An 18,152-nucleotide genomic window follows, 5' to 3' on the forward strand; every position below is an offset into this window, starting at 1 on the left:
CAAAAGCTTACTGATATCCTACACATAAAGGGTAGAAAAAGAGGACTGAAGCAAATTCTTTTTTCTTCAGTTGGACCCATGCATTCAACATTTTCTAATGATAATATTACAATATGTAAGAACAGGTGACCACACAGCATTTTCAGGCAATTTTAATGAACTCTTCAGAAACCTATAACCCAAAAGAAGGGACAACCTGTATCCTTTAAACCCTAAATCTAAAGGAACCCTACACACCATCTCTTACCTCCCCAAATCCCTGAAAGATTATTCTCATTGGGGTTTCGGAGATAAGGGCTCCCTCTCATGAGGGAGGCATTTGACTGTTGACTTGTTCTCACTGCTAGCTTTTTAAAAATCTTTAATATTAATGAAGCCATGCTTTGCTGTAGCAATCTTGGTCTTCCCTCTGTGGAAGACGTATTCCATCTATTTCCTATTATACAGTTCGAACTCAATCTGCTCTTTACCAAGTTAGATATCTCCTCGTTGTGAAATGCCCTCCTGTAGCAGGGCACCTAGCACTACTCATGCTACTGATTGCCTATTGTATCTGAGATATCAGGAGTCCTTTTTTTCCTAATATAAAAATGGCAAACATAATTAAAAGTACGGAGAATAGTATAATGAACCCCATATTCCAATCATCCTAATCCACAATTATCAAGAGTTTGTTGTATTTGTTCTATCGATCCCTTTTTTAAAATTTATTTTGCCAAAGTATTTTAAAGATAGCATGCCATTTTATTCCTATACACTTAATCTGCATCTCTAAAATATATGAATGTTTGCTTATATAATCATAATGCCAATATCACATCTAATAAAATTTACAATTCTTCCTTAGTGTCATCTCTCAGTCCATATTTAAATATCTTTACTTGTTTTAACAGTGTCTCTTTATAGTCAGTCTGACTCAGGATACAAATGAACTTACGCATTACATTACCTGTTATGGCTCGAACGTCTTATTTAGATGAGTCTCCTCTTACTATACTTTTCTCTCCCATGTCATTAACTTATTCTAGCTCTTCTACATTCTGTTTCCTGTGGTGTTAAACTAAAATTCCCTGTATTTCCTGTGAATGGAAGATGACTTTATACAATTTGGGTTCAATGTTTTTGGTAGTAACTCTTCATGTTGCATCACCCAGGAAGCATGCCACACCTCACTCTCCCACTTTCCTGATAAGACTTATTAAGACTAAGGTATGACCACCTCATTCTTTCACTGTAAAGCCCCCACCAACCTTTCGTCTGCTGATTTCACCTAATAACCATTGCCTGAATCAGTTATTTCCTTGGGCGACTCTTTAATTCTTACATTCCTCCCACATCTTTTACCTAGAATTCTTCTGTAAAACAGAACTTTTCCTTATCAACTATGACTATCTGGTTACCATGACATATTTTGCAGAGGAAATGGGATCTTTATTTTAAAGGAGTTTCATGAAAGTGCCTTAATAGGAAGAAAAAGACAGACTGAGCAGACAGGGATGACAAATCTACATGGAATTTTCCTATGAAAATGGGTTCCACATTGATATGAAGTTTGGAAACCATTGGTTTAATGTAAGGAGCCTTGGAATAGAAGGTATGCAACCTGGGTCCTGGTGGCACCACTACATGCTTTTACCATAAAAGATAGCATTCTCCTTCCTCTTCCCTCATCATTAACTAATGGGAGTCCTCCAGACGTAAATCCATGCTACTTCTTTCCATCTTCTTTGTCATTGCCCAAGTTTGGGCCACTAAATGCAACTCACCTAGATCATTACAATGCTTCCCAGAGAATCTCCCTACATCCTGTTTTGTCCTACTCTAGTTCATTTCCTCCTTACAGTTAGAGTACATGTTATAAAGTTTACATGTAGTAATATCCAGCTTAAAATTAAGATAAAGTCTGAAGTCTCTATCAACAACAGGACTCATGTCCTGACATTCCATGCTTCAGTCACTCTGAAACTCTTCCAATTCCCTGCACGTGTCATGTTCTCTCTTATCTACGGGTCTTTGCTCTACTGTTCCTTCTGCCTCAACTGCCCGCCACCCCCTCTGAGCCTCCCCGCCCCCCCCACCCCCCCCACCCCACACACACACACTTTACTTAGATAACCATCACTTGTTCTTCAGGTCTCCACCTGAATGGTACAGAAATCTCTGATTGTTCAGACTACTCCGCGTTTTTGTTACACACTCTTAGTAACCTGTACTACTTTTGGTATACACCTTACAATTATAATTACTTATGTAATTACTTCTTTATTATTGAGCAGAAACCATGTTTATTTAGCTTGTCACTGTAACTCAGCATCTACACATAAGGCATATACTAGACACTTAGTATTTATTTAGTGAACAAATAAACAGTTCCCAATATCAACTTAAAAAACTAAATACTGAGATGACAATTCTAAAGAGCTCATAACAGAATGATACCTGCTGTGGCATTTTCAAGGTGATTCCATTCTCTGTACTCACTGATGTCAGAGTGACAGATACTACCAGGAAAGGGTGAGGAATGTAGCGTGACATGGAGACTTCCTGAAGAACCTGGATACCAGCAGTAGTATTTGGACTGTAACAACAAAAGAGAAACCCACACACCTCAAAAACAATGCTAGCAAGGTTGCTCCCCCGACCCCCCGCTATTAAAAGTATTAGTTTTCATACTATGGATGACCCGATGCCTTCTATCTATTGTTCCCTCTTTCCCAAGTATCCTTTAAGCAGCAGACTGACAAGGTTGAGTCATCCGCAGGGAGATGAGGGAGAAAGAAAGGAAGTAAGATGTAAAAGGGAAGAAAAGCTAGGGAAGAATGTATAAAAACAGCTTAGTTGGTTGAGAAAGGATATAGGTTCTATCTAGACTAGTAAGATTTCTTAATTTTTATCTTTACATTACTCCTCAATCACTATGCTACTTTACCAAATACACACTTCATGGCTGCTTAAAAAAAGAAACAAACAAATAAAAAACCTGAGAGCAAAACAAAACTCGAGAGGCATGATCTAAACGCTGCAAGCCAACCAGATGCCAAGAGGAATGCAGGCAACACACAGCAGCAACAGGACTGCCCGCTTCTCCTGCCCAGACCACAACCACCAGCTCAGTGGGAAAGGTGCATCTGCTGAGGACATGCCTCCTAGTGCCTTCAGGCTGTGGAGTCCTTAACTTTCCCCACGTGTCCGGATACTCAGGTAGTGACTGACCACTGCTTTCAAGGTTGTGAAAAAATTAGTATCTGAAAGGTTTACTCCATCCCACACTAGATATTTTTTTCAAACGAATCCAGTAAAATTACCCGAAGAAGTTAATGCAGGCTTATTTATTTATTTACTTGTCTTGGTAGCTAAAAAATACTGTATGAATATCACTAATTAAAACTCCTTGTTTTTAAAACAAACAAAATCCCCCACTAAATATGAAATTAGAGTAACTGTTTCAAAAAATAAAAACTACAGAGGAAACATGATACACAGGAGCAAAGAGTGACTTGTCACATGCTCTGGACTTACCCCTCAGACTTCTTCTCAATACTGTAAAGGCATATTGAGCAGTCAGCTCTAAACACTACCACCATGTCCCGGAAGACACTAAGCAGTAAGGTCTCTGCTTGTGCTTTGGTGATGTGAGCAAAGGCATTGTCCAGATTCGATGTTCGCAAATAAACTCTCAGCTGCAGAAAATAGAAATAAAGAAAACTGGAAAAACAAGATGCCTACCGGAGATGCTTAAATCCATGCTCTTTATCTACTGATGTTTTTCAAGTAAGAGAAGTTAAAAGGCTAATGTGAGCATTAATAATAAATGGATAATGTTTATATTTTGACAGAGAAGGCTCATTCTACAAATAATCAAAAGATGAAGTGATCAAAACTGAGACTGTACTATTAGATACTCCTTTTAGATCTGAATATTTAGACCTGATTTAAGGAGACAAACAATTTCTCAAAAATAAACACAAATCAATAAACAACCTTTACAAACTTTTCTTTTTAATTTATTTTTTAACTATTTACAAACTTTATAGAGAATGTCTAACAGATAAAAATCATCAGAAAAAGTATCTAGAACTCCTTATTATCCCTTTAAATTTTTTTTAAAGTAGTAACCTGATAAAGGAATACACTATTGATAAACTCCAACAACATCGAGGAATCTCAAAATAATTATGAGTGAAAGAGGACCAAAAAAAGAGTATGATTCTGTTCATAAACATTTCTAGAAAAATGTAAACTAATTCAAAGTATCAAGAACAAGGTTGCCAGACAATGAGGTGATGGGGAATTGTAGTTGGGTATGTGGGACAGAAAGAAAAATTATAAGGAACCCAAAGGAAACTGTTAGGGGTAATGGATATATTTATTATCTCGACTTTGGTGACTGTTTCTTGGTGTGTAAATGTCATTACATCCTATATAATAAAACGCTAATATGCAAATTGTCCCCTTGACCAGGAGATCAACCAGGGGGCTAGGCTGGCCAGCCAACTGTCTGCGGCCCCTTCCCCTGGCCAGCTAGCCCCAATTGGGGTGGGTGGGCTGGCTGGACCCCACCCGTGCACGAATTCATGCACCGAGCCTCTAGTTAGATTATATACTTAAAAGAAAAAAAGTTGTAACCTGAAATGAAAATGCCATTATTTAAAAACTAATTCTTGATTAAAAAATAAAGTTTTATTTATTTTCCAATAAATTACTTTTATATAAAACAAAATAGTGCTTAGTATCTTTAAAAATATAACAATGCTATTTTTTGAGAGAAAAAACTTACCTCTTCTTGACGGTCACTTATGTTATAACATGCAAGGACAATAAAATCATTCCACCAGGCTAAGCCCCCTGTCACAATCATATTTTGCTCCTTAAAAGAAAAAAAATTACCTTTATTTATGCTGCCAAAAATTACATTAATACACTAATAACATATTCTAAACAAATAATGAAAGCTGAAGTTATTTCTGCTCTAGTCTCATACTCCCAATTAAACATTACTCTAGGGCCTTTATTACTGATTCATATTCTATTGAAAAATATGAACATTTCTGTACAATAGAAAATACATCATTCAAAATTATGGGAATAATGCAGCATCATTATTACCACATTCAAAGACCCTCGTTTAAATTCTGGCTTTATCATATATCAGCTGCTTGATTCTGAATCCTAATTTCTTCTATAAAATGGTAAGTAACAATAGTGCTCTCATTGGGTTGATATGAGGATCAATGCACTAACATATATGAAAGCATCTTAAAGTGCCTGATATTAAATATTAATTTCCTATTTGTTCATGCAAAATTCAACTGCATTTGTATGCTACCCAAATATTCATATCACATGCACATAAGACAAGCAGAAAAATGATCTCAAATTTTGTGGAATGAATCCTGATGATATCTGATGAACTCAATCTAGGATGTAAAAGTAAATCCTCAAGTTAAAAAGTTATAGTCTCTGATCTTAAAGAAAATGAAAGACAAACCAACTATCTCAACACAAAATCATCAAGTATCAAATAGTTTATCAGAATTGACTCAAACATAATCCAACATCACTTAATATTTGATTTTATTTCTAAATAAGCAAACAGTGATTTACATTGTAGTTATTTCATACTGTAGTCTTCTTTTACTTTAAGAAATCAATTTTTAATTTAAAAAAGACTAACCTGGGTAATGTTTCCAAAAAGTTTCCATTTTTTGGTGAGTAAAGAGTAATGTGCAAAACCAAACTTGCCAACCACAGCAATATTCTGTCCAAGCTTATCAATCGCTGAAAACTGATTAAAGAAGAATAATTAAAAACTCTTTTTTACAAACCTATATTTGTTATTATATATAAAGAGCTTAGCATTGCACCAGGCAAATTGACTATTAATAAATGAAATGTAAAATTTAAAGATCTATGTATTTATATACAACTTACATTTAAGTAAATTATAGATGTTATACACTAACAATGTAAAAAGGATCAAGTATTAAAATCTTTACTTTTATTAATGCACTTAGTGAAAGGCTCAGTTCCCAGAATGCCTCTTAATAGCAAATGCTATCCAATGAAAGTTAACACCAACAAAATAACTTACCCGTATAGGCCAATTGGTCTCTAGATAGGTGCTGGAAATCTAAAGAAAATAACACATTAGTTTGGTAAGACTTATGAAATGAATTTAAACCTTAAAGCATTAACGTTACAATATGAGATTCATTTTCTTATACAATGTTTAAAGAGTGTCCAAATATGGGTATTACTAGCAGAGTACTTGGCATTTACCATTTGTATACCAGCCAATATTTCACATCTTCTCTCTCAGTCATTTCATTCTAAGTTTCTAGACACCAGGCTTTTCTTTATCTTTTGACTCTACACAGTTTTTGCTTGTTTTAAATATTCAATACTCAGCAAACACAGACTGACGAAAGGTTTTTAGAGATGCACCCACAGGGCCACCAAGCATTGTGTAGATCAGCCGTGGGCAAACTACAGCCCGCGGGCCGGATCCGGCCCGTTTGAAATGAATAAAACTAAAAAAAAAAAAAAAAGACCATACCCTTTTATGTAATGATGTTTCCTTTGACTTTATATTAGTTCACACAAACACTCCATCCATGCTTTTGTTCCGGCCCTCTGGTCCAGTTTAAGAACCCATTGTGGCCCTCGAGTCAAAAAGTTTGCCCACCCCTGGACTGTAGATGTTATCTACAGTTTGGGCTTGCTGATCGGACCTGTCCTCAAAACAACCTTACCTAATAAAATTAGAGCCCCTGCAAGAGCTTTGTTTTCATTATTTTTATATTTTTTCATTTCTGAATAAAAAAGCAATGATGTTTATGAAAGAAATGCTCCTGTTATATCATTGCTCAGGGCTAACCACTGGGTAGTTTTTACTCTATCTCTAAACAAACATCCATGTACATGTAATATTGTGTGTAAGCTACCATTTCTTATTGAGGTGTTCAACTTACTCATTTATAAGAACTTTTAGTATATTACCTATATTGACTCTTTATCTGCAACCTAAATAGTAAAAATGCCTCCTCATGTTGTCTGTCTTACATCTGTGTACATGGGGTCTTTGTATCACTCCAACAAGAATTTTAAACTTAACGAATTCTCTATGAGCTATCAATGTAGATTAAGTAAATTATAGCTTTACAGAGACTGTGATGTTTTTCACTAGCCTACTGATTAAGACATTTTCATGAGCATGTGGTGAATAGGGGTGAAAATTAACAAAATGAGAGAACAAGGAAAGAATCTTCTGATCTTGGAAAAAGAGAACCTTCAATTTATTTAAATTTATATTCATTTTACTCAAAGAAAAAGTATTACATATTCAAAAAAAGAAAGCCAAATTAAAAAGCCAAGAAAATGTCATCAATCCAGTGGGATTCTTTGCATATGAAGATAAAACAAAACCAAGTAAAAATAATATGCTGAAAACATCTGCATTAACATGGACAAAGTTTATTTATAAAACCACTCGTTAGACTTCACTTGTTATCTAGTAAGCCAACCTATATTCTAAATAAATTACTAGCTGTTTGTACATTAGAAAAATTTAACTCCAGTGCTGGAATTAAAGATAGCAGTGTCAGCCCTAACTGGTTTGGCTCAGTGGATAGAGCGTTGGCTTGCGGACTGAGGGGTCCCAGGTTCGATTCTCGTCAAGGACATGTGCCTTGGTTGCAGGCACATCCCCAGTGGAGGGTGTGCAGGAGGCAGCTGATCGATGTTTCTCTCTCATCGATGTTTCTAACTCTCTATCCCTCTCCCTTTCTCTCTGTAAAAAAAAAAATCAATAAAATATATTTTAAAAAAAAAAAGATAACGGTGTCACAATATATGCTTGAAGAATGCTTAACTTGTATCTTAACGGATATGCCATACTATTCAGGCCAGTAATAAAACTCACTTGATGGGTGAAATTAGTTCAGAATAATGATAACCTAAGGTCATGAACAGGTGGCAAAATAAAAGATGAGCCGTAACCAGTTTGGCTCAGTGGATAGAGCGTCGGCTTGCGGACTGAAAGGTCCCAGGTTCAATTCCGGTCAAGGGCATGTACCTTGGTTGCGGGCACATCCCCAGTAGGAGGTGTGCAGGAGGCAGCTGATTGATGTTTCTCTCTCATCGATGTTTCTAACTATCTCCCTCCCTTCCTATCTGTAAAATCAATAAAAAATATATTTAAAAAATAAATAAATAAATAAATAAGTAAATAAATAAATAAATAAAAGAGGAAAGTAGTTTTGTAGGGGACTGTAAGCAAAAAAAATTTTTTTTTTTTTTGATGAAGAAAACAGTCACCTGAAGGATGTATCTGGAGTATAACTGGGCCAGCCACCCATGACACTAAAAGAACTCCTTTCCCCAATATCTTGGTATTTCATAAGCATTTATGAAATGTGTGGGTGGGTAGAGCGTGAGGTGGGTGCCAACACGAGGAGTTTCTAATCATGGGAACCTAGGTTAAATCTTTTATGATCACACTCTGATGAATATCTGTAAGAAACAGTTTATTCTTTTAAACCTCAAAAGTCTCTGAGGTGCCACAAATGGTTTATTTTCAAAACTCAAAGTGCTTTATTACTCATGTAGTTTTGTATCTGAAGATGTCATAAAATAATAAAAACTTTTATTTTTACCCCAGTAGGTCACCTTTACTGATCTGTGCCACCTGAACTTTGAGCTCTGGCCCCAATACTGAGAACAAGAAATGGCAGAAGTAAGGAAAAGCGGCAGCTAACAAAAACTGCAGAAACTCAGGTCAGGATTCCATACTCAGGCCCAAAGTCATGCCCAACCACTGAGAAACTGAGTGCTGGGGTACAGAATCTCTACTCCTAAATTCTTAGGGTTCTCTTCAGTCTCAAAGAACCTAATTTTTTTCCCTTAAAGTCATTCTGCTAAAACCCTGTCTCCTGCCTAGACCCACTTCTGTCTGTAACTGGTGAGACTGTGAGAGCCCTCTTCCTAGAAGATTTGGTCTGTGCCAACACCACACCTGGTACAGAGGAATGAGAGTAAATCATTTATAAATAAAATAGCCTTTAGAATCCTCGCTGCTGACATGCTTAACACATTGTAGGTGTTTATCTCCCACATTTTATGAAGCTTACTCTTTCCAAATAGCCAGGTTAACTAGAAAACCAACATTTCAGAACACTGGATGGTAATGATTCGTGCACCTTTCAGAAATAAACATTTATATTACACAAAATGCTGATATTAAAATAAATGGCAATCAAAGAAGGAACATACCCTAATACCTCAAGCATACTGTTATTTTTGTTTTTAATTTCATATTATTTGTGCTCCATCTGTCAACAAACTACTTTCAAATTTTTAAAAAATGTGTAGCTAGGGAAACTAAATTAAAACAAACAAACAAAGAAACACCATCTCTACCAGCAACTACCAACCCTGCTTCTTATAAGTATCTGTGATGTTTTAGTTAAAGGAAAAAACATAACATAGAATCTTCTGATCAAGAAACTAACGAACACAAGGGAGAAAACTTAAACAAAACACCCAGTAATCTAGATGAGGAACAGACAGAGCAGCAGAATTAGCTGGAGCTTATTTGATGAACTCTAGCTGTACAAAAAGCATACAAACAAAGCCACTCTGATGGAGTATGTGGGCATTTATCCTAGACAGGAGTATATGTTGAAGGGCAGAATGTTGTCTTGACCTCTGTTTCTTCAGAAAATCATTACTAATGGCTAAGGAGCTGAAAAGTAAAGCATGAAATTACATGAACACTGTAAAACACCCCACCAAAACATCACCACACTGCACTGACTCATGTAGCTGGAGTGCCAGCAAACAAAATACAGGGTAAATCCAAGTAAAACCATTGCCAAAAGGGCACATTCTAGGTTTTAGCTCAAGGTCAGCAACATATGACATGATTGAGTATTTAGTACCGAGGTTGTGAAATAGGTTTGACTATTACTTTAGCTTACATTATGGTAAGAACAAGTCTGACACTACTCTGCTGTGTGACCTTCGGCAACTCACCTAACTTCCCTGAGCCTCAGTTTCCTCATGTATAAAATCCAGTAGGACTACAGGATCTCTGAGGTCCTCCCAGCTCTAAAAATTCTATGAGTCTATTATAACTTAATTGTTGTGGGAGTACAACCCTGGCATTATTTTCATGAATTTTAAGGAACTGAAAGAAATTAGTTAAAGCTAAATGAGTTCATTTTTCCAAATACTGTAGGTATCTGAAGAATAGAATGACAAGAATCTTGCTAGTACTTACTTCGTCTAAAGTTGTAAAATCAGTGTTATAGGATTCTAATATGGGATACTTCATAGATGGTTAAGAATCACAGAATCACTGAATTTTTGAGCTGGAAGGAAATTCAATTTTTGTTATTGCCTGAGGGATTTTTGAGTTCCAGACCTACCTTCTTTGATCCTCTGCTCTACTTGGCTCTCTGGCAACACAGACCTGGCTAGGCAGAACTGGCATTGATGCTAGGTCAGTGTAGAATGAATAGTTCAAAGTATGGGGAAATGAAAATAGCAGAGAAATGGCTATAGGAGAGAAGGGAGCAGTGGAAAATTTTAGTCAAGGAAGTAGCTGATGCAGTTTTATTTAAAATTGTTACTAATTATAAAATGGTATGCACATTGTTTGATTTTACTAATGTAAGTTAAATACACTTTATATTTTAGTGTATACCACATGTCAATGTAGGAGATTTTCTTTCTTTAATTTTTCACCTAATGACCATTCTTCTGTCTCTCATTATCTCTATTCAGAGTCAACTGAAAGTGACATGGGAACTGAAGTAAGCTAGTGAGGGAAGAGTACAGAATATAGAAGGCAAAGAACTGTGGAAAGAGAAACTGACTAAAACCATAATCCAAGAGTAGGCACTGATATACCTAAGGCATTTTGATATCAAAAGGTGAAAGAACACTCTCAGGTCTGAAATTGTATATTAAAGTTTCTTTCAAGTAACTTCAATTGATTGATTAAACTAATTTTATTTGGTATCAAAATTCAAAATTTTCATATTAAATGCCAATTTATCAGAATTACTATAAGAAACTAATTTAAAGTTGTACAATGAGTAAATAATTTGGAATAAGATTAAGTAATAACAAAATTAGTAACAATAAAGTTCTATACTGACCAGAAGTCTGCAAATTTGGTTTAAAGTCAAACAATTAACCTCAATATGTCCCAACGACTACAAGGTCAGCTGCTGCACAGGGTACTAATCAATACTGTTAGTTTCCATGAAATTACTACATTTTTGTCTATGCAAATTTACAGAGCTAAATTTATATCCCCCAAAAAGTTTGGAAGTAAAACAGTTTTGCTCAGTAAGAGGGCAAAACATAAACCCCCTATTTTTGAAACTGCTTACTATTAAAGAACTTAAAGAGGGTGGTAATATGCTCTACGTCAAGTGGAAAGAAAGGAAGCAGAAGACAAGAAAACAAGAACGTGGAAAAGCAAAAGAGAGACATGACAGTCAAAAAGGTCAAAAAAGTTCTCAGTTTTCTAAAGCAACAGAGGAAATATTTAAAAATCTGCTCCAGGTGCTGTCTTACCAAAGATAAGTCAACAGCCAATGAAGACTTACTTGGACCACATGCCAATGTCGATGTCCGAGTAAAGTGCTTAAACTCTGAGACTCAAAACCGCCCTCTGCCAATGAGCTGGGCTTATAGTGAACTGAAGAACTCCTGGGGTTCTGAGTTTGTGAGGCCTCTCCACAGTTCAAGTACAATCGATCCTCCCCCTGAAGCAACACCTGCTCTTGGTTACTCTAGATGAGGGGAAAAAAGGAAGCAGCAGGGCAAAGAAGGAAATAAAAACAACTCAGTATTAGGTAGGGGAAAGTAAGTAAGTGCATAAATTCAGTTTTATTACAGAAAATGTACCATATATCTTAATGGTGATTTTCCTCACAGAAGACACGACTACAAAATGATCTAATGTACTGTTATATTTCAATGCTTACTTCCCAGTGTAAATGAAAATTTTAAGTCCTTTTGTCATATAGATTCCAAAACATGCCCAGGTCTGCAACTGCTATAGCAGTATCTTTGATTACTACTCCAACATGGCAATGCTATGAGACTGTCCATCTGAGAACTAAACCTAACTACTCATTATCTAAGTTTACAAGTTAGTTTCATATAAAATGCCTCATGAATGGTGGTAAGAGAACATGTCTGGTTGAAAGCTTGTGTGTGTGCTCACTTGTGCCTACATGGCAGGAAGGGGTGGGTTGGGGATGGGGGTAACATGATGCTGGAGGATCTTTAAGCCACAGGAGGAGGAAGGACAGGCTAAATCTGTGGTCCTGGTTTGGAACAATTCAATGATCACTTGGTAAATGCTTGGTTAGTGCCAAGGACTGTGTCAAGTTCCGAGGATATTTAGACAAATAAGACAGTTTCTTAATGATTATGCCCTGGTTTTCAATCAAAGGCCAGTGTTCTCCAACACGGGCAAGATTCTTCACTGGCTATTCAAATCAGACAGATCAGTGCCCCTTGTAGTACAAATGTCTTGACATAAAGCTCAAGGGTGCTTTTAAATTATTATTTGGGATGGGGAGAACAAGAAATACTCTATGTTTTTCTGGGCATCCTTATTCTTCAACTATAGTAATAATATAAAAGATTCAGGCTAGGTCCACATTCTTTGTCCATGTATTGTAAATTTTAGCTGCACCAAATATTTTAAAACCCATTGGTGGCAGATATTTAGATATGCACTCCTAACATGTAATATATACTATTATTACATATTAACAATATATAATATTAATATATGTTATTTCAGATTGGTAAAACATGAAGAATTTACATTATAATTTGGGGCAGTATTTCGCAAAACAGGTTCCTAGGCCTATTTTCTTCAATGTATTCCTTAACATTTCATAGTTACATAAGTTTGGGAACTGGTTTTTATACACCAGCTCCTGGACTTGCATAATGCCCCCTAGCATGGAAAGGCCCTGGAGACCCACAATGAAGAAATCTCTACAGCTTTAACTCCCTTATTTCACACATAACATAATCTTTTCTTATCCTGTGTAATTGCTATGGATATTTCTCATAAAGCCTGCTGGAACACACTTTGAGAAAGGCTACTCAGATAAAGACTAAATTTTATTCAAGTTATTTAAGTAAATCTGTAAACACTGCTTTTCCTCAAATTGCTTGTGACCCTTTCTTTTAAAAAAACAACAGCAGCTCAAAAATAAAATTTTAGTGTAAATTTAATGGAAATTTAAAAAAACAATACAGAATCACAGAAAATATACAAAAGAAGATAATATGCCCATTTTAAGAGTATACTCAACACGTGTGTGTCCTAGGAAAAGTCTGATTCTAATATGAAAGCCACTAAAAAAAAAACAGTAACACCCCCAAAACAGTTATAATTAAATAAACTTACCATACAAGGGTTTATGGTGAGTGCACTCTTGATAAACTGAAACAGCAGAATGCCAGGCTGTTTAACTATACTCTTGGGCTCAGGCTCAATTTCAGTATTTTGAGAGCCAAATCCGCTGATTACCCATAGGTGATAGCCTTCTGCACCCCAGCTCTGAGAGAGAGAAGGAGGAAGAAAGAGAAGGAAAACGGGGGAAAATCAAAACACTAAAAAGTTTGTTATCCTTTCTTAGCTTCAAATATTCAAATTCTGAAATAACCAACAGCAGCATGATTAATGACTTTTGAAGGTAAGAGAAACTATGACAAACAACCCAGACAAGAATTTGCATCCACTACAAATACCTACATCGACCACATGCCAGCTGTCTCAGTGGAAACCCCCAACCCTGCTCTCTACCTACAATAGTGAAAACACTACACATCAATCTTAACTCTTCTCCATTAATTTAACTGACTCTCAAATACAAAGACATTCCTTACAGAGGAAGACCCAGTTGCCTATCAGTGGTCGGCAAACTGCGGCTCGAGAGCCACATGCGGCTCTTTCACAAAATACCACGTGCGGGCGCGCATGTACAGTGCGACTGAAACTTCGTGGTCCATGCGCAGAAGTCGGTATTTTGTGGAAGAGCCACACTCAAGGGGCCAAACAGCCGCATGTGGTTCGCGAGCCGCAGTTTGCCGACCACTGGCCTAGCTGAAGCTTGACAAAAAAAAAAAAGCACCCAAAACAGGAAGTTTGTATGGAGCAAAGAAGGATATGGAAGCAAGGTGGAGGGTTTTCACTCCACCTTGGCCAATCTATTTGGTTTTTCAGGGTATAAGTTTCTTCCTCTGTAAAATGGAAATGTTCAAATAAATTCTCCAGGCCCAGCAAATTGTAATCCTATCTAATAAAAGAGAAAAATGGTAATTAGCGTACGACCGCTACCCTTCCCATTGGCTAATCAGGGCGATATGCAAATTAACTGCCAGCCAAGATGGCGGTTAACCGCCAACAAAGATGGTGGCTAATTTGCATATGGAGGCATAATGCTGGGAGGTGAAAGGGAAAGGACGGAAGAAGCCCCCTGCCACTGATGGTGATCAGAAACCCGGGGGGGAGCTAAGAGCTGGGGGCAGGGCAAAGGCGGCCCCCAGGGCCGCCTTTGCCCTGCCCCCCAGCTGTGATCAGAGACCCAGACGCCTTTGCCTCCCTGGCCAGTGATAGCGGGAAGCAGGGGTGGAGCCAGCATTGGGAGCTGGGCAGGGACGGAGCCGGCAGTCCGGGAAGCTAGGGATCCCTTGCCCAGGCCTAAAGCCTTGGCCGAAGACATTAGGCCTGGGCAGGGATGGAGCCTGCAATCGTGGGGAGCTGGGGGTCCCCTACACAGACCTAACACCTTGGCCAGAGGTGTTAGGCCTGGGCAGGGGCGGAACCAGCCATCGCAGGGAGCAGGGGCGGAATCAGCGATCCTGGGCAGCTGGGGGTCCCCTGCCCAGACCAAATGCCTCGGCCAGAGGCGTTAGGCCTGGGCAGGGGCAGAGCGGGAGATCGCAGGGAGCTGGGGGTCCCCTGCCCAGGCCTAATGCCTTGGCCAGAGGCGTTAGGCCTGGGCAGGGGCGGAACCAGCCATCGTGGGCAACAGGGGCGGAGTCAGCGATCCTGGGCAGCTGGGGGTCCCCTGCCCAGGCCTAACACCTTGGCCAGAGGCGTTAGGTCTAGGCAGGGGCGGAGCCTGCAACCACGGGGAGCTGGGGGTCCCCTGCCCAGGCCTAATGCCTTGGCCAGAGGCGTTAGGCCTGGGCAGGGGCGGAGTCAGCAATCGTGAGCAGTTGGGGGTCCCCTGCCCAGGCCTAACGCCTTGGCCAGAGGCATTAGGTCTAGGCAGGGGCAGAGTGGGAGATCGAGGGGAGCTGGGGGTCTCCTGCCCAGGACTAATGCCTCCACCAGAGGCCTTAGGTCTTGGCAAGGGCGGTGCCAGAGATCATGGGTAGCAGGGGCGGAGCCAGGAATGGTGGGAGCTGGGGGTCCCCTGCCCAGGCCTGACACCTCTGCCGGAGGTCTCAGGCCTGGGCAAGGGGCCAATCTGGTGATCGGCGATCGGAGGGTGATGAGGGTCAACTCCTCTGGCCAAGGCATTAGGCCTGGGCAGGGGGCGGAGCCAGCAATCGGAGGGGGCTGCAGGTCCCCTGCCCAGGCCTGATGCCTGGGCCAGAGGCATCAGGCCTGGGTCGGGGGCGGAGCCGGTGATTGGGGGGATATGAGGGTCCCCTTGTCCAGGCCTGAAGCCAGGGTCAGAGGCGTCAGGCTTGGGCGGGGGGTGGAGCAAGCGATCAGAGGGAGATGGGGGTCCCCTGCCCAGGCATGATTCCTGGGCCAGAGGCATCAGACCTGGGTGGGGATCAGACCAGTGATCGGGGGGAGATGGGGGTCCCCTGTCCAAGTCTGAAATCTCTGGCGGAGGCGTCAGGCCTGGGCAAGGGGCCGATCAGGCGATCGGAGGGTGATGGGGGTCAATGCCTCTGGCCGAGGCATCAGGCCTGGGCGAGGGCGGAGCCGGTGATCGGGTGGGGGGGGGGGGGGGTTGGAGGGTCGGTCCCCTGCCCAGGCCTGAATCCTGGGCCAGAGGCATCAGGCCTGGGCTAGGGGCGGAGCCAGCAATCGGAGGGGTCTGGGGGTCCCTTGCCCAGGCCTGATGCCTGGGCCAGAGGCATCAGGCCTGGGCGGGGGGCAGAACCAGTGATCGGGGGGAAATGAGGGTCCCCTGCCCAGGTCTGACACCTCTGGCAGAGGCATCAGGCCTGGGCAAGGGGCCGATCCTGAGATTGGAGGGTGATGGGGGTCAATGCCTGAGGGCTCCCAGTATGTGAGAGGGGGCAGGCTGGGCTGAGGGACACTCCCCCCCCCTCCCCACCCAGTGCACGAATTTCGTGCACCGAGCCCCTAGTATTCTATAAATTCCATGATAGTAAAAAACAACAACAACAACAACAAAAAACCAACAACAAAAGAAAATTAGTGATTTCCAATCTGCAAGGCCAAGAAAACAGTAATGGGAAGTCTAAGAATTGTTACAAAATTTCAAAAGTGTAATAGTTTTACTTTCCCGTGATAAAAGTTGCACAAGCTAACTAAAATGCTTATTAAGGTCTTAGTTTGTGACTGAAATAACTTAGTGAGGCTGATAACACTGTCTGTTGCATGCCATTCAAAAGCACTGACTGGCAGTTACAGAAATGGCATTTGTTCAAAACCTATTTTAAAATATGGAGGTAGGACTAGACATCAACTAGGGTTCTTGGTTGTGAAAGGTTAGGAACCACTACTCAAGTCCCATGGGGATTTTAATTATTTAAGAAACAGAAGGTCAGAGCCGAAACCGGTTTGGCTCAGTGGATAGAGCGTCGGCCTGCGGACTGAAAGGTCCGGGTTCGATTCCGGTCAAGGGCATGTACCTGGGTTGCGGGCACATCCCCAGGAGATGTGCAGGAGGCAGCTGGTCGATGTTTCTCTCTCATCGATGTTTCTAACTCTCTATCTCTCTCCCTTCCTCTCTGTAAAAAATCAATAAAATATATTAAAAAAAAAAAAAAAAAAAAAAAAAAAAGAAACAGAAGGTCAGGAAACTTCTTCCCATGTAGAGCACTCACAGCACTAACATCACAGAGATGGTACGCAGAGGGACCGCAGTGAGACACTGCTTTTATGTAAAGACGGTTTACATCTCACTGCTTTCTAAAGAAACACATGAAAATATTGTTGTGAAAGCAACTACAATTTTCGTGATATACATTTATGGAAAGTTCTAAAAATATGCTCAAATAATGCACAAGAGCATGTCCTCCAGGAAAAATAGTCAATGAGCATTTCATTTCATGTTAAAAGGAGGTCATGAGAAGTGGGTGCTAGTGAGCCACATAAGAAATGGAGGTATATTTAGGAAATACAATGGTCTCATTTCACTATGGCACTATGTTCTCAATGATGATGGGGCTTGCTAAGAAAAACCAAAATTGAATACTGAAAGTTGAACAGCCTCCTGATTAAAACAACAAACAAAAACAACCTTTTTTAGAAGGAACTCCTACCATTTGCAACATCATGGATGGAACTGGAGAGCATTATGCTAAGTGAAACAAGCCAGTCAATGAAGGAAAAATACCACATGATCTCACTCATTCATGGATAATAAAGACCATTACAAACTTTTGAACAATAATAGATACAGAGGCAGAGCTGCCTCAAACTGATTGTCAAACTGCAGTGGGAAGGCCAGAGAGAGTTGGGGGGCAGGAGGGAGGGGAGTAAGAGATCAACCGAAGGACTTGTATGCATGCATATAAGCATAACTAATGGACATAAGACACTGGGGGGTAAGGGAGGGTAGTGGTTTGTCAAGGGCGGGGGGGAGGGGGAAAGGATACTTATGTAACACACTTTGTAATACTTTAAGAGGAAAATAAAAAAAAAAAAAAAAAAAAAAAAACAACCTTTTTTTTTCAAAGCAAGAACTGCATGAGAAGAGTTTGCTGAGACAAAAATAGCTTTGTAATTTTATCAGACCAATGTGAAGGGGAAAAAAAAAAAGAAAAATCCAAGTTTTCCACACTATATCAGTATTTCATAGAAAGTACTTACCATAGACTTGATCTTAAGGGGATCTTTTTTGGTACCATCAGACCTATAACTAAAGGAGAATAGAAACTTAATTAAAAAGAGT

General features: G+C 39.8%; 1 protein-coding gene across 1 annotated transcript in view; it reads right to left on the bottom strand.

Annotated features, from left to right (window-relative positions):
- Positions 1 to 18,118, bottom strand: part of LOC139001213 (guanine nucleotide exchange factor subunit RIC1-like) — a 32,860-nt gene extending 14,742 nt beyond the window's left edge. Inside the window, exons 1-8 of the mRNA XM_070402940.1 lie at positions 18,071 to 18,118; positions 13,448 to 13,600; positions 11,619 to 11,804; positions 6,092 to 6,130; positions 5,675 to 5,785; positions 4,778 to 4,867; positions 3,520 to 3,680; positions 2,440 to 2,578 (exon numbers count right to left, since the gene is read on the bottom strand). Coding sequence (XP_070259041.1) covers positions 2,440 to 2,578; positions 3,520 to 3,680; positions 4,778 to 4,867; positions 5,675 to 5,785; positions 6,092 to 6,130; positions 11,619 to 11,804; positions 13,448 to 13,600; positions 18,071 to 18,073 — 882 coding nt within the window. The 5' untranslated portion in view covers positions 18,074 to 18,118. The remainder of the gene's footprint in view (positions 1 to 2,439; positions 2,579 to 3,519; positions 3,681 to 4,777; positions 4,868 to 5,674; positions 5,786 to 6,091; positions 6,131 to 11,618; positions 11,805 to 13,447; positions 13,601 to 18,070) is intronic.
- Between the last annotated feature and the right edge of the window lie 34 nt (positions 18,119 to 18,152).

Source organism: Myotis yumanensis, unplaced genomic scaffold (genome assembly GCF_028538775.1).
Source record: "Myotis yumanensis isolate MYYU_CA2020_CCGP unplaced genomic scaffold, mMyoYum1.0.hap1 SCAF_179, whole genome shotgun sequence".
NCBI lineage: Eukaryota > Metazoa > Chordata > Mammalia > Chiroptera > Vespertilionidae > Myotis > Myotis yumanensis.